This window comes from Acanthochromis polyacanthus, chromosome 2 (genome assembly GCF_021347895.1).
Source record: "Acanthochromis polyacanthus isolate Apoly-LR-REF ecotype Palm Island chromosome 2, KAUST_Apoly_ChrSc, whole genome shotgun sequence".
In the NCBI taxonomy this organism is placed as follows: Eukaryota; Metazoa; Chordata; class Actinopteri; family Pomacentridae; genus Acanthochromis; species Acanthochromis polyacanthus.
Window position 1 is genome coordinate 17997054 of NC_067114.1, and position 24809 is coordinate 18021862.

At 40.6% G+C, this 24809-nt stretch overlaps 1 protein-coding gene across 4 annotated transcripts in view; it reads left to right on the forward strand.

The window, feature by feature from the left end:
* The window catches only part of LOC110961457 (MAM domain-containing glycosylphosphatidylinositol anchor protein 1), a 193996-nt gene that overhangs the window by 145865 nt on the left and 23322 nt on the right, over positions 1-24809 (forward strand). For all 4 annotated transcript variants that reach the window (XM_022209079.2, XM_022209087.2, XM_051938119.1 and 1 more), the window contains 7 exons: positions 2238-2504; positions 2707-2855; positions 11587-11767; positions 11881-11904; positions 14547-14699; positions 15876-16037; positions 22188-22318. In XM_022209079.2, the coding sequence (XP_022064771.1) occupies positions 2238-2504; positions 2707-2855; positions 11587-11767; positions 11881-11904; positions 14547-14699; positions 15876-16037; positions 22188-22318 (1067 nt within the window). The remainder of the gene's footprint in view (positions 1-2237; positions 2505-2706; positions 2856-11586; positions 11768-11880; positions 11905-14546; positions 14700-15875; positions 16038-22187; positions 22319-24809) is intronic.

Below are 24809 nucleotides of genomic sequence, written 5' to 3' on the forward strand. Positions count from 1 at the left end.
GCTGAGGAGTTAAATGCTGTGGTGGTTTCCAGTCTTTTTAGCATTCAGGTGCTCACTCGTGTTCCTCGGACTGAAGTACAAGCACAGAATGGTAAACTGGTTTCAAACACGAATTTAGTTTGGCTGTGTATACCTGTCTACAGCAAAAAAAATAAATAATAAAATCACAGACAGGATAGCTGCTTTTTAATAAGCAGCAGCATTCCAGATTTCTCAAACCTGCATTATATGTGTGGTGTTTGGGTAAGTTATAGTTTTTATGAACTTTAACTGTGTAAAATGTGAAGCTGTTTCCCCTAGAACTTAAAATGACAATGAGCTGTTTCCTTTTTGAGAAACGCATAAAGTCTGAGTATCAATAATACATGAAACTTTACAGGTCTGTCACCTTCCCTTTAAATTGCCAATCCAAAAAAAAAAAAAAGCAATTATGAACTGAAATACAATTTTTGTTTAATTTCGTATGCATCAAGTTCAATAAGAACAAGATATCAAGTGACAAGATTGGCAAGAAGATGCAGAATGCTTTAAACCATTAGAGAGGAATGCAGAGCCCCCTGACACCCATCTGCTCCCAAACAACTGTGCATGACTGAATAATTAATTTGATCTCTGTGCAGAAAATAAAAGTAAATTACATGCAAAAATTGACAGCCAAAACAACCGTAATCTAAACACAAACTAAAGAGGTAAATTTAGGTTTGCATTTAAAGATATTAACATTGGATAGTCTATATTCAATAGCAAGGACTTCATAGATACCTCTCCTATCAATCACCCAGAGAGTCGTATCATACAAAACGCAATAAGAGCACCTCCCTGTTCGTCTCTGCATCTCACTGTACATTATCTTTCTGTCTGTCTCTTTCTCCTCCTTTACAGCAGCTCATTCTGTAGCCCTATCTGTCTAAATTACAGGCATAACGTAGATTAGACTATAATTACACATCTGTGTCTGATAAACTTGATTCATAAGGGGCTCTAGTCATGCTGCCTCACCTCTAGGGGCCTTAACACCAGATCTCATCACCGTTAGTACGGCATACCACTAATAGCATCTTGTCTATTATCTACATGATTAGCCGGGGGTGAACTAGCTGGCTGGTGATTTGTGGCAGAGTAATTTGGCTGTGTTGTGTCTTGGCTGACCCCGGGTAACAGGAGCTAGTCAGTCATTAGCCGCAGAGCCACACATCACTGCTGACAGGTTAATTACAACTGGTTAGGATAGGTTAGCAGCAGGGACGGGATTGTGCCGTGTAATGCTTGATCCCTTGTGGCAACAGCAGTTGTTCTGTATCAGATGATTTGTCAAAACTCATGTTTTCTGATGCTCTGAGGAAATCCACACTGCAGAGAACAAAAAGATCAGTAGGAAGAAAATAGAGACATGGATAATAGTGATGTGTGTACATTACCGCTGCAGTCCACTTGGAGTTGTCTTCATGTCTTCGCTCAATCTCAGAGCTTAAAATATCTTCTCAAACTTACTTGCTTCAGTTGATTTCAGTCATTCACTTATGATAGAAACTGATTTCAAAATGGAAACCAACTAAGGATGATGGGTTCCACCTCATCTCAATGAGGATTCACCTTATTGCTGTGCTTAATCACAAAGGAAATGTCTCTGATATTTTGTTCAGTCGCTGTATAGAAGCATGTGAAAAGGGCATAATAAGTTTGTATGATGATGAATAAACTGTTGAAACCCAGAAAAGTTAAGTCTTAATGATGTGTTCATTGCAATAGAAGCACAGAGTGAAAAACTGACACTGGATGTTTGACTTAACAGCGTCACAGCTGAGTAAAAATTGCAGCTCTCCTCGTATAAAATGATTGTATCGACACATTATGAAACCATATAGCAAGACAGCTGCACTACTGAGGAATATCATTTGTCTTGAAGATGAATACATGAAAAGCACACAAAATATGTAAACATGACATTTTCCATCTGTGTAATTTTGCATGCCAAAAAATGCCCTTGACTTTTCCTTCCAGCAGAAATGGCTTGTAAAAGTACAATAGGTGAAACTAAATGAAGACAGTGTGGATCTGTTTTCATTCTGCTGCTAGTGGTAAAGAATGTGAATAATAAATGTATGAATTGACAACTTTGAAATTAAAATATGTGCTTTTACACCTCTGAAATTGCTAATAATTGACCACTTACACAGTGTGTAAAATCTTCAACACGACTGTTTTAAATGGACTAAGCAGGACTTTTGTCTCTGCAGATCCTCCCATCCTGGACCCAGTCTTTCAGGATGTGCGCTCCAGGAACTATCAGATGGTGACCCTGAGGTGTACGGTCCTGCGGTCAAACCCTCCTCGCTTGACGGACATTCGGTGGTTTCGTAATGGCGACTTCATACGTATGCCAATGCCAGACCTGAAGGAGGTGCCGGAGCTGAAGTTCAAATTGGAACCAACCAACAATGGCTCTTATGAGTGCCGAGTCAGCAACAGTGCAGGGACGTCAACGTGCACCTTTAATGTCACTGGTGAGTGAAAGGAAATAAATAATTGCTTTCTTATCCATTCAAGGCAAAAAAAATCTATATCTCTGTCTGTTTTTTCCATCCATCCATCCATTAATATCAACACGAGCCAGTTCTTTTCTTCCGTGTCGTTTAGCGGTTTGATGTTTCCTGAAAGTCATTCTTTTTCTTTCTCTCCCTCGGTTTCTCTGTCCACGTCTTACAGCACAGCCCTACAATGCTGAGTTTTACTTTGACACACCCAACCCAGTCCGGATTCTGAAAGGAAACAACTACTCCTACACCCTGCAGTGGACACAGAGAGATCCGGAGGCCACAGACCGCATCATAGGCTACTGGGTTAATGTCCGAAAGGTAAAGCAGCTCCCACGCAAACACTTATATCCAACAGAAGAATACTCATTGACATGCATCCACACACAAACCTGCGACTACAGTACCTCTACTCTCTTGTATTCATGTGATCTGGATAGCAGGCAGGTGCAGGATTTGATAAACAAGAACTCACTCACTTTGTTTATCAAGCACTCATGAGACTGACATTGATCAGTCTGACTTAAGCCAAGGCAAACTTTGGTTATATGTCTTTATTCATGAGAATCACCTTGACTGATCATGGTCACTGCTTGTATCGACAAGAACACACATACGCACAGTCTGCATGTAGTGAAGTTTGCATGCTCAGTCAACATGGGGCTTTATGAGCTTGGGCAGTGTCAGTCATGTAGTCAATCAATGGATACCTGCACTGAATAGACAAAGCCTCACCTCTCATCTCATGACATCTCATCTCTTCCATTTATACGCATCGTAGTATTTAAGTCTTGCCTTCAATTTGGAATGAAATATATAAGGAAAGAGAACAAAGACAAACAAACTGGTTACAACAGTGTAAGCAAAGAAAACACCACACTTATTTCTGTTACTGTAGGAGGTTTTCCTACTCTCATCTGCTTCATAATATCAAACATAAATCGAGATAGATTTTTTTAATCAGCCCTCTGGACTTCTCTTTTGTGTTTTTCCATTTCTTTTCACCTCTTATATTGTCTCCTCTTTTCTTGTTACTTCCTATTCAGTAACAGTCATCACATCCATTGAATAGTCAGCTTGCGTCACTCAGAGGTCTCATTTTCCACTTCTAAGGGTGCAGAGATGAGAAGATGACTGGCCACCTATAAAAGGCTCTGCCAGTGTTGACAAAAGATTGCACAGCGTAACATCATTTCAGATATTCCACATAGAATTATTTTGTTTTGGGGATCTGAGTGACAGACAGAAAGACGATAATGTGTTTATTCCCAGTGGTGTAACCAAAACTTAACAGAAACATCCCTCCACTGCCAGTATCTTTCATCTTAGCCACAATTCAGTGCAGAGACAGATGAGAGAATGCATTTTTAATGATATTTTCCTGTTTCAGCTTGTTCTCAAATGATTGACTTTGCATTGATGTGACTTCTTTTTCACAATGCTGTGATGGGTGTTAAATTAGCTTCACTGTCACAACCTGGGATTTACAACAAACATGCACTGGAATAGCCCCATAAAGTATTAACTCTTACTTCCTCATTTTGAACCTAAAGATGAGCTACATACAGTATATACATTTATTTGCTTTTTAAAATAAATTAAACTCATATTCTTTACTTTTAAGTACCCCAGACAAACTCAAATCTGACCTGAGGTTGGGGACCTCAGGCCACCTACTTGTTTTTCATTGTTCAAGTATCTACAGACTTCTGGGCTTGAGTCAGAAGACAGGAAGGGTAGTGGTGAATTATACACAACTGGGTGTGTGTGTGTGTGTGTGAGAGAGAGAGAGAGAGTGTGTGTGTGTGTGTGTGTGTGTGTGTGTGTGTGTGTGTGTGTGTGTGAGAGAGAGAGAGAGAGAGAGAGAGAGAGAGAGAGAGAGAGAGAGAGAGAGAGAGAGAGAGAGAGAGAGAGAGAGAGAGAGAGAGAGAGAGAGAGAGAGAGAGAGAGAGAGAGAGAGAGAGAGAGAGAGAATGCAGGGTCTGCCAGCTTGCTTTTGTGCGGATGAATAGCTAATTCCCCTCCTACTTCAAGACTTGGCTGCTTACCTTATTAAGTAAGACTCTTCAGGGAGACAGCAAATGAGCACTGGCCCTCCTAAGATACACATTAGATTGCATATCTAAGCTCCCTAAAAAACTCTCCCTCTGCCTCTCCTCTGTCCTTTCTTCAATTGTCTTCTCGTTTTTGTGCCACTATGTCTCCTTATTTAACTCCCAGCATCTCTTTCCCAGTCTAGTTTCCATTTCTTCCTCTTTCTTTCCCACCTCTCACTGTGCTGTCTTTCTCTCGCTCTTTGCCTATTTTGTACTCCCTCTCTGTTTTTTCCTGCTCTGAGGTGCTGCGCTGTGAGTGCAAACGTAATGGCATTTAAAGTTGGGTGAACTGTGGCGACTGAAATAGCGCTGATAAATAGTCGCTGCAAGTTGTTACGCTGACAGTGTTAAAATAATGAGTTGCGTTAAGTGGCGGCTTAGGACTTCTTAAATGTTGCTAAACTTTAATTTAATTTCAAGGTTTTTACCTGCATATTTTTGTGTGTGCATTCGAGAGCAACCAAACAACCAAAGATGGCCCAAAAAAAAACAGGAAAGCAGAGGGTGGGAGTGAGCAAGGAAGTGAATGAAAGAGTGCGAAATAAAGAAATGCGAGGCAAATTAAAGAAAAACAGAAAATCTCTCCGGTCCTCTCGACTATTAAATAGAGTATGAGAACATTCAAATGTAATACCATCTCAATTTCACAACCCATCTATTTCTGCAACATTCTCCAGCTCATCCTTTTAACGCCTTGACACTCTATCTTTTTAGCACATTGAGATCCCCACAAATGATGTGGGGATCTCAGGGGAGGCATGCAGACACAGAGGGGAATACGAGAGGACTCGGATCAGTTCATCCAGAGTAGTGCTCTTTACTGTAGGCCTCAGCATGTGGCTATAAGTGTTGCACATTTGCTTCAACTTCTATTTTGATGATGGATGTGTTTCTAATGCCAAACTTTTATTGGGCTTTATGCCTATTTGTATGTATATGTTTGCACTCTGTACTTATTTGCATGTACAGTGTATGTTCATCCCTGTGTGTCCGTGTGCGCTAGTCTGCATGGTCTGCACCATGACTCACTGGCAGGCTGTGAAATCCCTGTTTACACTTCCTAATTTAGTTACGTTCTCCCTGCAGGGAGGTATCCCTGTGTAGGAATTAACAGAACTGACAGTCCCTTGTTTTGTTTTTTTCTTCAACTGTCTTTACACCCCCTTTTCCTCACATCACAACTTTCACATCCACAGTTTCTTTAATGAATCCATCCATCCATCCATTCTCTATACACCGCTTTATCCTCACTAGGGTCGCGGGGGGTGCTGGAACCCATCCTAGCTGACTTGGGCGAAGGCAGGGGACACCCTGAATGCAGGAGATAATTAATATGTGATCATTTTACCAGCTTGTGACAACAGGAGCAATTGAAGTAAACCTGTCATTACAGATAGTTATTTTTTACTTTTTTTTTTATTGTGGCTCACTGACACAGAAAACTCAGGTTTTCTGTCATCTGAGTCATACTTGATTTATTAATGCAATGCTTTTCTTTGAAGCACATGCATTTAATGGAATATCATGTGAATAACTATGATTAACATTCACTGAAAATGGAAGGGACGTGTTTGTGGAAATTCTTTACTAAAAATGCTACTGCAGATTTCTGAAACCTATTAAAAGACAAGCACAAAAAAATTGCCAGTTCTAATATATTTATTCAAGAGCAAAATGATATCTCTAGAAAAACCTGTAGAGTAGCCAGTGATCTGTCTGACATCTGATATTTTTCAAAAAGACGTGTCAGACAGTTATGTTTGGGCGGTCTTCAGACTTGAACTTGACATTCATCAAGCTCCTAAATATACATCTCTTTATCTCGTCCTCTGTGGTGTTTTCCAACACAATGCATTTTTGGCTCCACTTCAGTTATATTTAAATGTATTTAAACTGGTTGAGTCTCTTGTGATTTTCTCCATACAACCAGCTGTACAGATGATGGTCAGCTAGCATTGGATGCCCTGACTGCCTGTGTGTGGGAGTATGTCAGTGTGTGTTTACATTCAACTTGGCCTCTGACTGAACTCTGTTAATTCCCTTCCATTTCTCTTTATTTTGTTCTTGTCTCATAGCAGGCTCATAAACCCCTGGGGAGAGCAAGAGGTTCTTTTTTCTCCACTTAAATAATTCTGAACTTATGCTGACGCGTCTGTGCGTCATTTGTGACTCACCTGCTGAAACTGCATGTAATTGCGTCTCCCCATTAACTTTTAGCAGTCTCATGGTCTCTAAAATTGGCTTACATTCTGTATGTCTGTGGCCTTGAATTTTCTAGTCAGAAATTGCTGATCCGATCGTGCATATTTTCAGCTTTGCTTCGTTTTCAAAAATCACATGTAGAACAAGAAGAATGAAAGGTAGATATGAAACAGGCAGCTATTTTTGATTCATGCACGTATGTACGGTATGTATTTATGTGTGTTTGTTACAGTATAGTCTCTGAAATGATGGCTCTCCCATTGCAAACACGTAAATTGAAGTAAACCACAGCAAGTGTTACAGATCACACTTGCTGCATAGAACACTGTAGTCTGTGCACAGACCTAACTTGGCCCAATGCACATATATGTGAGTATTTCTTCTTTGCTGTACCGTCCACATTTCTTTTCTTCCTCTCTTCGCACCTTTCTTCCTATCTTTGAATCCATCCTCCTCATCTTCATGTTGCAGTCTTCTACCCTCAGCCAAGAAGTTGTTTGACAAAAGTTGTGCAGCGAGCAGTCGACCCGCCCTGACGTGATAACTACTCGTTTCTTTATGCACTCTGAGACACAGTGACACAGAGCCATGTAATACACTCCTGTGCAAACACACATCCCTATTATCATATATATGAGAGATTAAAAATATTCATGATGAATTAGAGTTGTACATTAACTCAAATATATGAATACTTTATGTACATATACTTGTATATTCACACATAACTATTCTACAGACACAGTGCAGAATGTTTCACAGCCACACACCCTGTATCAGTCCTAAAAGAGATCCATTAATAGAGGATAATAGAAAAATTAACCTCACACTCTTTGTTTGAAGAGGCCTCCTCCTCTCATGCTGTCAGTCCACATCTCTCTCATGTTCACGTGTCTGTGTTTCCATCTCACGACTGCTCCGGTGCTCTCACTCTTGTTCACACGTTCTTTGCCTTGTTTTGTCTTTTCTGACAGTCTGATGAAGACACAGCTGAAAGAAAAACACCTGGCTGAATTTCCTGAAAGCTTCAGAGACACACATACACAGATTCAAACACACATGTGAAGACAGGGTATTTGGACTTCACATATCAATCTGTCAACCAACCACCTATCTGCCTCTTTAAATATGTCACTCATTCCTGTCACATTTCCTACTCTCCCCCTTTCCCCTTCCATGCAGTTGGAGACACAGGCACTGACACACACATTATGTCCACTGACCTACTGAGGGTGACAGAGAGACACAGAAGCAGGGAGACAGCGACTTTAACCTGTAGTCGGAGCTGCTGAATTCCTCCGAGTCACACTTCAGCACCTCATTGATCCGGTGTGTGTTTCAAGATCCACACGGTCTCTGTGTGTTTGTGCATACTCTTAGTCCAGCCATTTTTTATGTCATCTGTCTCCCACACACTGTAATAACAAGCATGTGTGCACACACTGTGTCCATTTACGGAGAAGACGCATTTGGCCTATTTCAAAAGCTCAGACTCCTCAGAATTATTAACTCATCTCCTCCTGCTAACACACACTCTATGAATATTACATGAGCTCAGCTTTTCTTTCCCGCTATATTTCACATAATTATGCGTATGCTACATGAGCAGTGTGTAAATGTTTATATGGCTGAATGTGAGCGTAAGTTGGTGTTAAAAGGGCACCATTTGTTTTAAATACAAATATCTGAGCAAATGACTTTTGAAGCTGATAACTGAATGAAAGCAGTGCCAAGCAAAGCGGCGAACCAATCAAAGAGTGACTCAGAACTAATATGCGACATTGTAATACAATACATTGTTGAGATTGAAGCTGTATTTCTCTGACCATTTGGCTTGTAACTCGCTGCAAAAGTCTGGCTGTGGTTCTTTCCTTAGATGTTTATGGGTGTTTTTACTGATCCTACAAAGAGCCTTTTTCCTTCTAAACTTCTGAGATGCTTTTACTTCTATATATATTGTAGCTCCAAAGAGATACAATTATCCAGTGCTTTACAAAAAGCACAAGCTTAAAACAAAAAGACTAATGAGGATATCAGGACTTTGCTTTTTCTAAACCCAATTAATAAATGGATGTATCTTGCACTCGATGATGTGGAATCATGGACAAAACCACCAAACTGTATATTTAGTATTATGTAGAACTTGATATGTACAACTTTTATTGTAATTAAGTAGTTTTTCACTGATGCTCCTGCTTAAGAAAATGATTTTAGTGCTTTTTCCATGGCTAAATATAATATTTTCCGTGGTTATCATCACTGTAGCAAAATTCAGGGACTCAGAAATGGATAGCTGTTTCTGTGTTTATTACTCAATTTATTTTTTTTTCTCAAAAGTATTTTCTTACTTTGGTTCCTGTTTGCCTCAGCTCCCCTCAGTCACAGACAGACAGAACATATTCGCGGGCACCTGTGAACATCATTCCACCAAAATCGTTACTTGTTCAAAAGCTCCATTTTGCCCTGATATTACACCTTTTCCCAGCAAAAACACTACCAAGACTGGAAACAAGCTAGCAAGGAGGGGTTCAGGACCTTATTTGTGAAAACAATGACAAGACGCATTGCTGTTGGAGAAATATAAACCTGTGACACCTCCTTGATGTGACACTGCTGCTTTTCATCTAAAGCGTAACCTGCTGCACAACACATTCTTGATTGAAGTCCTTGTTAAGCCTCAACTTTCTGAATTGCTTTCTAAATTAACCTGTGGTTTGACGATATATTAATGCGCTTTATACATGCTGTAAAGCACTAGAAAAACAATTGTTTGGTGTGCATCGCCTGCCGTTGGAATAGAAAGGAAAGGGATCTTCTATGAGTGGCAAGATGGTGTGAAAAGTTGGAGCAACTAAAATGCAAACAGCCAGAATGGCACAGGGAAAAGGAGAATGAACAGCCATTAGTGGCACATCGCCTGGTGAGGAAGGAAAGACTCGATTCCAAGCATGTTGCAGAGAACACACTTGGAGGAATCGGGACTGTTTCTGCCATGAGGGACTGGAACGGTAATTGGAGTCATACCAAGTTTCTGGCAGCCTGGGCAGGAGTCACCGTGGTCTCGTCAATAAAAATGATCAGCTCAGTGTAGCTGAGGTTGAATTTGTGTTGGAGAGTAGACATCCAATGGGAGCAGCTCATCTCAACTTGAGTGTCAGAGGACAGGAAAGAAAGCAGGGTGGGGATGTCAGAGCATACAGTGCTGTGGCAATTACAGGGAAACGTTACAGTACCCATCAGTGGCTGTGGCTTAGCCTTTGAATTAGAGAAGCTGGGTGGAATATATATACCGTATATATATATACATACACACACATACATACATACACCGGTATATAAGATTAGATATTATGTGCACAATACAGTTGCTGACCATTTAAGTAGTCTGTACAGTAGACATTTAGACATTTACCATCTACACTCATCCACATGCGCACTCTCTCATGAACACACAAATCACGCAACACACACATACACACACCTCTGCTGCATGCGTTACCTGATAATGGCATGCAGTGGGTGTACTAAGTTGTTATGGTGGAGTGCCTGACCTAATGCATTAGATTGAGCTCACTGTCAGGTCTTTAAGTAGCTGGGATCAGAGGCAGATACACAGCTAATGGATCCTTCTCTCCGTGGGTGGAATAACACAGCAGCACTGCTATTAAATGTGGTGCTGACAAAAATATAAATAAATAAAATATACCCTAACTTAACTTTAAAAAAGGATAAGGCAACAATTGGACCTGCTTAACATTGCAACTCTTTTAATTTTACATTTCCATTTTCTTAGTACACAGCCAATTCAATTAATTTAAGGCTGTTTAGGATTTTATCTGAGTAGGTTATTCATTACAGTGCTTGGTAGAAAAGTTTCAATGACAGAGCAGGAACAGTTAAAGAGATAAGTTAGTAATTTATGCTCTTAAAGTATTTACGTACTTGTTGCGGTAGCAGTGATGCAAATCGCACAAATTACATTGTGCACTAAAACTATACCAAAATATATATTTTAAGGGTAGAAACTGAATGCTCTAAGAGGAATGTAGCCACTGCTAGACTTCAAAGCATCTGAAGAGAAGAGATTATCGCCGGACGGCTGGTTTACTTTGTTTTGGATGTAAAAAATAGTCTGAAAGTGAATGCAATCCAAGACATATTTTATTCCAAGTCAGGGGGCATGTCAGCTGCCTGTATGTCCACATCTAACTTCACTAACCATAAACGGAAATATGAGAAAACGTGTGCAGATATGGAAAAATACAATAAATTGATGATATGGTAAACAGACTGACCACAGTCGATGATTAGTGTTTACAACAGCAGGCAAATATCTTCGGAACATCGTTGACATGTTTTACTCACATGACAGCAGACAGTATTTTTGCCAAGAAAAATAGAAGTAGATCTCTAACCCTGTGTGCATTAACTGTAGTGCTGTGAAAACCCTCCAGCCGGAGCTATAAACGGGGGAGTGTTTCCCCCCCAGATGACCCCTGATGGGTAAAAAATTTTGAAATCAAAGCGGTAGAGTTGAGGGTGGTGTGGTGAAAGAAGCGGGAATAGAGATGGTACGGAGAGAAAGGAGAGGAGATGGGAAGTATCCCTGACAGTATTGACACCTCCATGTGTGCCTCTTGCTGCTTCTGCCTCTCACATTTTTGTAGGTACCGTTTCCTTCCTCATTTGAGCATAGTTGTAACATGTCTGTATCTTCTTTGTGTGTCTGTGTGTGTTCACTTGTATGGATGCAGAACAAGCAGAACTTGCTGTCAAAGCAGATAGACCTTAAGGGAAAGGAGCCAGAAAAGGGTGTGCTGATGTCCCACACAATATCAGACCTGAGAATCCCTCTCTCCTATGAGGTCCGACTGGCTCCCATCACCACCTACAGCACTGGGGACTATGTCAGCAGAATCATTCAGTACTCAGAACGTGAGTATCATTTAAAACCCTTGATCTTTCTCTGAAGATCCATTTCTATCCTTTAAACCAATAAATTGATGCATATCGGAGTGATCATTAATATCATTGTAATTTTCTTACAGCTTACACCTACCCAAGACCTTCAGGTGAGCTTCAAGTACCATCTTCTGCCCTTCCACATTTTCCAATCTTGAACTTGCTGTTGTGACCAGATTGATGACAGAGTGGTGATGTTGAGAAGGCATGGTGAATTTTGACGAAAGTTAATTTAGCACATTTGCTGCAAGCACTGTCAGGACACGTTTGTCAAGGCAAAGTTAGCCATGACCCAGACGTGGCCTTTGTCATCTTGTTGCTTGGAAAAAGAGTAGGGTAACAGCAGGATGTGAGAAAGCCAACGATGGCTGGAAGCAGGACTATGGAATTTGAAATATGAAAGAGAGACGGAAGATATTTGACTGGTTATAATTATGTGATTGGTTAAAGGCTTTAAAAATAATACATTATGGATGATAACCTCAAAACTGTCTTTATGAAACTACACAAAAACTATGTTACATCTTTCCATAAATTTGTACTTCCTTTTTCTCTGTCAGCTCTATCTCTCCCTCTCCCTCACTCTCTGTTGGTCGTTTGCAGTGGCCGCTGTTCTCTCCCCGCCTCTCATCCTCTCTTGCCATCCCTCTCTCTTTCTCAGTCAATTGCATCTTGTCTATTTTCTTCATTAAGAGACACACAGCATTTTTCTGGCAGGAGTGGCAGTTGGCTCCGCCAGGGTGAGGCAATTAAAACAACAGCAGATTGGAACAGACTGCGAGAACAACAGTGCAAATTGAAAGGAGCGCATGTAGTAGAGCAGGGTGTGAATAGTAATAGATTAGCTCCCTGAAACAAAGAAGCACACACAAGCCGTCCTCATGGGGACCACAAGCCATATGCATCTGGTACGGACTGTGTGTCCGGGAAGCTTTCACTGATGCTGTCAGCTTGGACGGTTTTAGATGGCTGGTGTTATACTCTCTTGGCTCGGTTTTCGTTTGTTTAGTGAGTCTCTGATAATGGCAGAGTCTTCCAGATGGGCTAATGAAGGTGACAATACCATGGAGAGAAGCCCCTTTATCTTGCTTAACAAGAGACATCAACATCAAGAATGGAAAAACTAGAAGTCTTTTTTTCCCCATTTTTATCCTTCGTGATGTATGATGCAAAAACAAAGCGTGCCTCAAATCCCATGAGTAGGAATACATGGAACGTATCCCAAAGATCCTAGAAGACTGTTTGTCAAATGAAAATGCATCTGATTATAGCTTATGCCCAGAAAATAATGCATCATATTCAGCAAGTGTCAAGGACCAATTGAAGCAGTCAGATGGGATAAGGTAGACTTGTGCTATTTCATACACAACATCCACATCCTTCGAAGCTGTATAGGCGAATCTCTGTGCTTGTAGTAACTCTTTCCAAGACAAATAAAGTCTATTTCATGCAACAACAATTTTGTGGGTTATGTCACACTCAGTGAAATGGACCACATAAAATCTTGGTCTCAATCAGAATGTCAGACTGTGTGGCATCAGTTTGACACATCAGATTATACCATGAATTATGTTCCCAGACAACTAAGCTGCATTCCTAATTACATTCTGAGGGAAATGAAAGTTTTTTGTGAAATAAACATGCTTTCTTGTTTCTTACGGTTGAGACATAAATTGGCAACCACATTTTTACTGGGGTTCACGTCCCAAGTGAGACCAAGTGAGAAATTTTAATCAAAAATGGCATTTTTGACATGTTGTTCCAACCAGCGTGTTTACTGCTGTTGAACTGAGTGGTTGCTTTATAGACACTGGTAGTAGTAGGAGTCATACTGTACGAATATGATCCTAAATTTTGGACACATGCTGTTCATCATTTTCAAATCCAAAAATGCGTCATCACGGCATACCAAATGTGTCTTATGGTGCATCTTAAACCTCCGTTTGATTAATGGCCACAAATTTTACCACGTTTATCTCAAGACTGTCAAGGTACATCTTAGACAGCCCAAATTGTAACACAAAATGCAGTCTTTTTGGTTTTCTTTGAAATGTTAATATTATTATTTCTGGTAGCAATACTTTTATTAGTGCAGCATCCACATGACCAACAGAGTATCAGTCGGCCAGTTGACGAAATCATTGGATTCTTGAGCCTGAAGCATTTAACTAATGTCTCACTGAAACCTCACTGAATAACATCTAAAACCCATCCAATACACCACATATACAGGCTTTATTACTATGCTATATAGTTGTAAAACCTGGTTCAGTTGGGGCCAGTTTCTCTGGGAATCTTGTTTTATTTCAAATGGCTTGTCTTCAAACAGTAAAACATTCTGATGTTGTTTTATATTTTTATTGTTTTTATTATCTCATTTTACATTTGCCAATTCCTGACCCAGTCATAGATGCCTTTAAAATTTTCCACATGTAGATGTAACACAAAATATGCATAATATGCAGAGTCCACTTAAAGCTTCATTTTTATATACCCTGCCTCCTACATTGTGCCTATCACTTTGTCAGTAATTGCCTGGCTGTCTGATTTGAAGAGCATAATGTAGAGGGCATTATAGGCCTGTGCTGTTGCCATTCATTTCCTGGGAAATGTGGGTGAGGAATAAAAAAAAAAAACATAAAAACAACAGTAGGTTATGTCACCTGCAGTTTGTAATGTCACTTACCTGACATGTTGCCGATTTAATATGTTTTTCACTCTTGTTTATTCTCCACATACACACACATTCCAGACCATGTGTGTGGTTTTGAGGATGAGCGGATTTGTGGTTTCTCTCAAGACCGGAGTGATGTTTTTGACTGGACGAGACAGAATCATCTGACGCAAAATCCCAAGCGATCTGCCAACACCGGGCCAGAGACTGATCGCAGCGGAACAAAAGAGGGTGAGTAAACTGGGGAGTCATTTTAACTTTAAATTCAGATCTGCAGAGTTTTCGCAGTGAGAAATAAATAAAACTGCATCATTTTAAGTATTATTAAAGTGAACAAACAGAAAGCCGGAATTTTCACATACGATACAGGACAGGTACACATATTTTGTTCTTGTTCTTCAATCTCTGTCTTCCACAACAATTTGAAAAATAATTATGGGTACCGTATTAAAATGTCAGGTCCCAACTTTAATTTGAGTAGTTTTACCTCAATATAGAACGAACAGCTTGAGAGGTATGGGTTCAAAAATCTCTCAAGGTTTTTGGGCAGCTGTTTGTCATTTCACTGTTCATACAAAAAAGACCTAATATATGGATCAGAGTTGATTAAGAGTTCCGATTAGATTGATTTGGAGTTGTCACTCAGTATGAGGTAGCCTAGCCGCGCTAGACAACCCACGGCAACGAATTTAATTCTCTGCCAGGGTGGGTCTAGTTACCCTCCATAAGGCTCGAGGCTGGATGCTCCTAAAACTGGCCGGACGAATCACCATGAAGTGTAGAGTCAGAAGGCGGGCGTAACGAAGTGACGACAGAGGCGTGACGATTCTGACAGAAACAACCGGCGCACAATAAACAGTTATCTTTCGATTCGACTTTGGCCACAGCCCTTAAAGATTTGAAGCTAAAATTCAACTTGAAAGATAAACAAAGGACGGCACTGAAGTGTTTCATTGAGAAGAAAGACGTATTTGGATTTATGCCGACGGGATATGGCGAATCCTTAATATACCAGTTGGCTCCGCGGCTCCGCTGGTTGGGAAGCTAATGGGACTTAGCCACAATCCGCCGGCGCTCTAGGAACTACGTCAGCCTATTCGTTGCGCTGATTGGTTGTATACCTACCCAATTGCTGCAGAGTGATTTGAAAGACAACCTTTTAGCCCGCCTCCCTCCCTGTCGAGCGGCCCTAGACCCTTGTGCCTTCAGAACATGGGTCTAGCCTGGCTAGGCTATGAGGAGTAAAGAGATGAAAAAAAAAAGTATTCAAGAAGAATGCCATTTCACATATCAGTCAACTCAAATTAATACAGTATCCATTATGTTGTTTCAGCATAACATACCATCATCGAAGGTCTCTTCAGTCTTTTTTTCTGTTTTGTTCTTTTGTTTTCTCGTTGGTTGCAGGGTACTACATGTACATTGAAGCATCACGTCCACGTGTTAAGGGGGACAAGGCTCGTCTACTGTCTCCACTGTTTAATGTGTCCTCAAACAGAGGCCCCAAGGGCTCCGGCAGAGTCCCATATTGCGTCTCCTTCTACTATCACATGAAGGGCAAGCACATTGGTGAGTAGTAGAGAGAAGGAAACTGTTGACAAAAACATGCCCAGATTCACATCGTGTTCCACCATATGGAAGCATTTATAGAAACCCACTGGCACACATGGACATGCATTGGAGAGTCTGCTGGCACTAAATGCTGCCGGGGTTCTTCTACTGCTGAGCTTCTCTGAAAAGCTGAACTCTGAGTCTGACCCTCGCATGTAGAGCTTGTCAGACAATGCTGTGTAACTGTGTGTATAAGCAAGAGAGTGTGTGTGGGAGCAGGATGGTACAAAAGTTCTTTTTGTATGTTCCTGCTTCTACCTCAGTACGTGCGTTTGTGTGTGTTTGGAGGTGGTTGAAGGGGGCAGTGGGTGTGTGATTTATGGCAGTGGCAAGACACAATCAGTCATTTGGGGGAGCTGTTCATCATAATATGCTCTGTCACATTGCTAGAATGCATACATCTTGGAGCTACACACCTGCACACACTCCTACACACACACACACAAACAGGCTTGGTTTTCTACAAAAACAGACAAATTTGATAAAACTAATAAATGAAGGCATGCCCACATTTATTTACACACACACACTATTGATTTATGTGTCCCTTGTAACATTTGTTCCCTTGCTGACCTCCCCTGTCTCCTCAGGATGTGCATGGTTTAGAAGGGCAAAATGTTAGTGTGCACACATGTATGTGCGTACATATGTATCAATGTGTTTATCTTTATCTTTATGTACATTTAGTTGTACAAATAAGAGACAGTGTAAGCAGACATGTGAGTGCACAACTCCATAGATACACCGAAAAACATGTGGGGTGTTTGGACTTCTTATAGCACACACACCTCTGTAAAAATAATCAATACTATCAAGATGAATCTAGAAGACTATTTGACCTGTTGCTGAATTGAATGAGGATGATCACACTGAGGCAATATTAGATTATTTGTTTTTAATTATTTTTGGAGAACATTTTTACCTCTATTCAATAGCAACAGTGGAGAGAGGCAGGAAATATGGAGAAAGAAAACGGAGGCATTAAGTAGGGATTCACTGGTTTAAGAAGAACAGCTTTAAAATGTTGATTTGCTTCTTATTTCTCTGGTAGTTATTTTTTTATATAACACTCAGTGCTAATTTATCCAATCATAATAAAGTGATCAATTATTTGCTTAACAGGTTAATCATATGAAGAATAGGGTTTTAAAAAAAAAATACAGATTTTCACTGATTCCCTTACAAATTGTCAAATAATTCAGTTCAATATATGCTTGTCTAACATTTGGTGTCAAATCTTTGCTTCACTTCCGACAGATTTTTTTATATACTAAAGTCTCATAGCCCTTTATGAGTAGATGTGGCAGATACTGCAGCAGTTAGATTCTTATTTAGCAGTTTGGTTCAAGCTATTATAGGTGCTTCAATGTGATAAGACAATGAAACACCATTCACACATCGCTTGTGTACAATTAGTACAATCTCTTTCCAGCTCTGCAGCAGCTTTCTCCCGAAATTTCCAGTGTTGGTCCCCCAGTCTGTTCCAATCTGTTGTTGCTTTAATTGCCTTACCTTGGCAGAGCTCACACTCCTGCCACGGAGACACAGTGTGACTCCTAATGGCGAAAAGAGGCAAGATGAGGATAAGGCAGAAGGGGTCAGTGAGAGGAGAGATGAGAGGAGAAGAGTGAGGGGAGGAGGACGGTCAGCCAGGCCTCGGAAAAAGGACAAGGTTAATGACGAGGCCGAGACCAAAGAGGATGGTAGGAAAAAGAGACGGGCTAAGAAAAATAAAATACTACCAGGAAAAAAAAAGAGAGCTTCAGGAGAGGCTATCTACTTGTTGATTTCCAGAAGTAGTGAGAGGATGCTGAAGTACTGGAACTACTTTTATGTACTTGATTATATAGTGTTAAAGCACTGTAAAAGTGCTTCAGTGGCTTTATATGTTGAAAGGATTCAGGCTCTTTGACACGAGGCAATTTTTAGAAATGCTCTTTGGATGTTGCTCTTTTCTGACCCACGTATACGTCGGCGTTTTTGTAATGTTAAGGTTTGGGATGAAGAAAAAAAGGGAAAAGTATCTTTTGAGGATTTTGCAAAACAAGTTGAGAAAGTATAATGTTCTTTGCCTAGTTGGGGTTTTAGGTTTGGAATGGGGCAGCTCTGCAAATACAGACCTCCCCAGGTGATGTGTTTTGCTGTTCACCTTAATGTGTTTCTCTTTGGGCTCACTGGCAGCAACAATAAACAACATTTAATTAGTTTTGTTTGGCATTGGGTCGTACTTTATACTGGCTCGGGTTTGCAGAGTGCCACTGGCAAGCTTACTTGGAATCACTGGATTATTTTAATTTCAAAGTGATGGAAGACAAATTAGAGTTTGGGGTCTTTAAATAATGTAGTTCTTGCATGTTGCTGGGGCAACACTTTTACAAAGTAAGACTTTAAACAAGTTTCTGTTTACAGGTTTGTGTGGAAGAAGAATGGTGGTTGCAGTTTGTGGCAATTTAGCTGTGTCAGTATAATGTGACATCCGTCCATCCATCATCTATACACCACTTAATCCTCATTCGGGTTGCACAGGTGCTGGAGTATATCCCAGCTGACTTAGGGTGAAGGCAGAGGACACCGTGGACAGATCACCAGTCCATCGCCGGGCTACACAAAGAGACAAACAAGCACACCCACATTCACACTTGTGAAAAATTTAAAATCACCAATTAACGTCAGAACGTTTTTGGACTGTGGAAGGAAGCCGGAGAACCTGGAGAGAGTAGTACAGGGAGAACATGCAAACGCCAGGCAGAAAGATCCCAGGCCGGGAGGTGGATTGGGGATATTCTAGCTGCAAGGTGACAATGCTACCCACCGATCCACTGTGCAGGCCTGATTTTATACTTCACAGCAAGTATTATCCTACATTTTGGTAATATGCACTCTGTCTGTATATTCTTGCATTATCTTTAGCTTTTTAGGTTTAGATTTTAGATTTTGAGGAAACCAGCTTGTTGTCCAGGAAGGTTTGATTTTTTTTAAAAAGGATTTAGATTAGATTTGTCCCTATTCTTGTGTTCCTGATTTGGTAATTTGCTAAAAACTTTGTCTCAGTTTGTTGTTGTTCAGTGACAGAAGTCACAGCTCTCAGCTTCCTCTGCACTGTTTAGCAAACGGGCAGCAAGTTGCTCTCAAAGGAGAGGAGAGGATGAAGAGACAGAAGGAGGTGAGAATCAATGCAGGCCTACTTGAAGTCATCAAAAGAAAAGCAACTCATCCGAGTTCAAGTACAGCAGTGCATGCCTGTGTGTGTGGATGCGTTTCTCTGCTGTCCTCCCCACTCATCATTCTACAGAGAAGTAGCCCTGATAGAGCTGTGCCTTGTCCTTTGCCTCTCTGACACTCTCACCAACACGCTCAGCCTTACCTCAGTCCAATCAATAGACTGCTTATCAGGGTCCTCTTTCCTTTCCCCTCTGTAGTGTGTGTGTGGGTGGGTGCTGATGGTGAGAGAGAGGGAATTGGTGATGAGAGAGGGAAGAAACAATGAGGCTCAGATAAGTGGAGACAGAGTGAGAGAGTGGGTTGAGCAGGTGAAAGCAGGTTACATTAAAATTAGCCAGTGTGTCTCTTCATTGTGTAACTGCAGTGCTGCCCATGTCCTTTCAAATTTAATATGATATTGCATGTGACTTTCTTAATGTAGGATTACCAGAATTAGCTGCTTGTGCCTTCATGATGCTTGACCCAAACTATTCCTACCAAAATGAACCACGTCAAAGAAATAGTTTGGCATTTTGAGAAATATTCTTAGTTGTATCTCTCCCACACTTACATCTGAGGGCAAATACTTTTCATTTATTTTTTTATTCTTTATAACATGAATCTGAGGCCAGATTCGGTTTGCTTAGCTCAGCACAAATACTGGAACCAGGGATGAACAGTTAGCGAGGCTCCATCTGAAGGTTACAAAATCAATCTATCAGCACTTCTAAAGGTCAATGATTAACATGTTATATCTTTTATCTTTGTTTAATTCCTAAGAATCCAAAGCATAAAAACTGTGCGGTGTGGTTTTTACGAGGAGCATCTGTAGGACCGTTTCTTGGCCAGACATAGTGCCTTCTTGAAGAACCACCATCTGTTGTACGGTCTGGCTGTAGCTTTATGGTGAATGGATGGATGAATGAATAGCATCAATCTGCTTGTCCAGCAAAATAATTTAGTGTATTTACCAAAAATGTCAACCACTTACTTCAAGATTACACGGGAATCCCAACAAAAACGGGAAATCCATTGGTTCAGATAAATGTGAAAAATTTCTATCTTGGGATACCCTTGAATTTGTGTATTTTATGTCAGTCATTTTTGTTTAAACCAGGACAAAAGTAAAATAGTAATGTCACCCCTTTCATACGCATGTCAGTTTCTGTAGATGCTGGAAGGATATTTAAAGAGTTTAGAGTGAAGCCTGGATGGGCAGTTTACTTGCCACTGCTTCTTTCTGAGTGTTACACACAGACACACACATCATGTTGCTTAATTTCCTAGTTTGCTTCTTTTACAAATGGTGTCCTTTCCTAGTCACACCTATCTTGTGACAAAGTAGGAAGCTCTTTACTGCTACTTTTTTGTTTACGGTTTGAAGAACTTGAGTTCCCGCACACACACGGTATGGTATATAGCACAGATATTGTACTCCCTGCTTGTGTATTTGTTTAAGAGACTGGTGGTTGGTTAATGTTCCAATTAGGAGCTGGCTGGGGATCATTAAGAAGATGAATGATTCTCTCACACCTTAAAGACCTGAGAGAGAGATCGAGTAAAGAGAGAGCGACTCTGTTTGGATCACATCTCCATTGCTTGAATAGTGTCATTCTTTAGTCCAAATATCATGTGGTAGTGAGGTACATACTGTGCATATATTAAATGGCACAAAGTCAATTAACTAATTCAATTAATCTTTCTTTGAGACCTTCCTTTTCTTGCAAACTCCCCCCATCTCCTCTCAACTGCTACTTCTGTCTGAAATTCTCTCTCTCACCTCCTTGCTGCTGTTTTTTCACTCCCGTGCTGTGCCAGAATGAATTGAAACCATCCACTGGACTATCATTGTAGAGTCAAGACATATTGCATATTATCCAAGGAACTTCATGCATTTTATTTTTTTACCTAAATGTCATTCACACACAGTATCTGACCTTCGAGCTTCAGCCTAATATATGCAGTATGCAATACAATGTTTCTACTTAGATAAACCCAGATGAGTCAATGACACGCAGTGTTTCTTCCTATCGAAATATGAAAAAATTTAAAGTATTTGGAGCAGTTTATTGCTGGTTGATATATGTGAGTAATTTCATTCATTCGTCTTTTTTTTTCTTTTTTGGTATGATATAAATAAAATGGAAAATTCACAGAACTGAGATCCCCTGTTCTTCTGCTGTCTGTTACATACCATCAACACTCGCACTGATAAATGATTCTATGGATTCACTACAGCAATTCACTAATAAACCTAATTTGGCTGAAGAAAATGTGCCCTGCTGCCACTATGCTGTGCAGGGATTAACTTTACTTGTTTCAAATATGTGTAAGAATAGAACGTTAGTTGTACTTTGCTTTTGTTGGTCTTGCACATATAGGCCAAGGTACTAGAGAAAAATGAATAGAAATAATTTTTAAAATATATTCTTGAGTCATGTTTTCTCTTGAGATTATCCAGAAACAAAATCTACTGAAAGTTTGAATTGTGCCATCTGTTCTGTTGTTTAGAATTTGGTTCCCTCGATTTTGTGAAGACGGTTCTCTTTGGTAATCTTGACAATGAGACAGCAGCTTGATATTTTGTGATGTTTACAGACTGTGTTCATGTCAAATACAAGCAGCCACAACACAGCTTGCTTCTTGCTGAATTGTAAACCACAAAATAGTTTTGGTGGGATGAAGGTGATGGGTTCAATCAATTACCCTGCGTTTCACTGGCAACCGTAAACAATCCATTACATTTGTGTAAGCATGGTGGGATCTGTCATTAGTTGGCCACTTATCCTAGATGGTAAAGAGATGCACTTGCGTGACTGTAGAGACTGGCCAATTACAGTTAAATTGACAGTCTACTGACGGTTTCTAATGATCTGTATGTGTGTGTGGCTGTGTGCTTTCCAACAGGCACCCTTAATGTACTCCTGCGAGTCAGAAGCATCGCCTCTGTGGACTCAGTGATATGGACAAAGTCTGGTCATCAGGGCCCAGACTGGAAGAAAGCGTTCTTTGACATCAGCCCCAGTGGACCCTTCCAGGTAAGGGCTTGGTGCTTACTTTTCTTTCCAATGTAAGCAATTACAGAAACAAGGATCCAACAGTGAAGAAAATATAAATTTTTATGAGATCGCTGGTCTCTACAGAAACACACGTCCAGCAGACCAGAGGATGTATCTGCTTGTGCTTCTTAAAGACACTGTCACCCTCCCCTCAGCTCTGCAGCCTCACATGCTGCTGAGGTGTGTTGCGTGCTGATTCATAAGCTGACCTGCAGGTATGACCCGGTCATCTGCTGCGAGCCAAGCGTGCAGTTTGCTCTGCACCGGTAATGTGATGTTTAAAGAACTCAACCTCCCGACTCAAATCAGCTTCCAGTGCTTGCTTCTTGACGGTTGATTTTCACCACGTGCCAACACTATTGTCAGGTCTGCTTTGGCTTACACTCAAAAGAAGAAAAAAATGAATTCCTTTTGTTCTTGTCATCTCTCCCGTCTCTGAGGCGCTCCTTCTACTGCTGCCTTTTCCTCTCTGCTGTGTCTTTCCCAGGAGGAAGCCTCCGCTGCAGCCTAGATAGAACAGCGGGATTTCATACCCTGCTATCATCGAACCGGGGGAATTCCACAAAGAGTTGGGCTTGAAACTCAGCTCAGAATCTGATAAATTTTTCACAGTACATTCTCCGCAGAGACATTTAAAGCTCCAAAGAACAAGAGAAATCCATCAAATTTAGATTTGTTGCCCAGAATTTACTCCGAGAATCAGTGCTACCTCGTACACAGTGATGTTGAATTTAACACATATCCAAACTCTCTTTTTTCTGCCTTGGAGGCAAAATATCAACAGGTTCTAGAAAGAAAAATGAGCGTCTTTAACAGCAGGGTAGATGAAGGGTTAGAGAAAGAACCCAAGCCCTCTGTTGGCAGGCATCAGCCCCGTTAGCGCTCCTGCCAGCACCTGGGTTACTGCGGCCAATTACGTTCTCAGAATATATGCATTGTGAGCGGTTGCCCTCTACAATCGATATTTTATCACAATATTATTTATCAAGCCACACAAATTTGTGCAAAAGTAGTGCTAATGAAGGCAATGGAAGTATGATGAACATAAATAAACCCCAAGGTTTTTATATGAGGGACTTGTGTGCATTTTTCAGTTATTAAATAAATGTGGGTACAGCATTCTGACATTTTAGTACTGAAGGAAGTATTGATAAATGAGGGCCTTTGAGTGAACATTCAGCTCATTTTCTGCTGAATGTCAGCAGCGGCCTATCCACACAGAAAACAGGGAATCATTCGCTTCATCAAGAATGTGCTGATCTCAGGGCTGGAGACAAGGTTTCACACAGATTTGAAAGATTTAAATAACATAAAAATGTAGCTATGCACTGTCATAACCGTCGAGTGAGAATAAATAAATAGAAGAACGTGATAATTCAATACACCAGACAGGTATCAACGTGAGTGCTGAATTTCTTCCACGGATCCCTGCATATGATGAAATAAATACCGTTTCACTGTAACAATGAATAATCCCATGTATTTCCATTTAAAAAGGTACACGAAGAATAGCAGTAATATCAGAATGGTGTGTTTTATTTAAAAAAGGGAAGTACATATGATGCTCGTTAAGAGTATTTTATTGAGATTCAGTCGGTTTAATGTAAATTTCCCTTTGAAATCTGTTGCCCAGATGCATTAAGTTATGCAGCACAAACATGTATGATTGGACAACAAGAGAATATGTCATATTCCTGTTACAAGGACAGTTGCTTAACGCCACTGAAAAGTATTTTTAACTTGATTAGGAATGATGGAAATTATTTCTCATGCCTCACTGTCTGACAAAACTCAAGTTAAGCTCAAGGGGTAGAGCCTTCCGTGCTTTGAGCTGTAAAGTCGTTTCTCCTTCTTGAAGTTCACCAGAAGTTTAAAGTTTAAGTTAACTGTACAAATTCAGTCAATAGTGGAAGAAAATGTTCTGGGAGACATAACAGAAGAAGCGTCCGTGTTTGAGAACTGTCTGTTGACACATCATCGAAGTCCCTCCGGCTCTTTGGCAGCTGCGCTTGCAGTTAGCTCTTCCCTGTTGGCATGTGGCAGAGTAAACTAGATGACTCAGTCCTCCTCTCTGACTGGACACGGTGCTTCCTCTCTCTCTCATTTTCCCAGCATTTCTTACTCATTGTGTCTATGTGTGAGTGTGTATCTGTGTCTCCCACAGTAAGTTTCAAACCCAGGAGAGGGGCAAAAAAAGTGAGTGCAAAAATGATGATTGTGTTTTGCGTGCCATTCCCCCAGTGTGTATTTCTTGGTCTCTTTTTATTTTTGTTTTTTCTTGCTCTCATCTTTCTATCTGGCCAGTGCTGGGACAGGGAGAACCAGCTGGGTCGATTCTTGCTCTGGTCCTCTTCACTCTCTCCTGTCTCAAGGCTGATGACTAATGGCTGTAAAATCAACAAACTCAGGAAAGCATCTTCAACCGTTCCGCTCCACATCCCCTCACTCCTCTGTATATCCATCTGTCTAC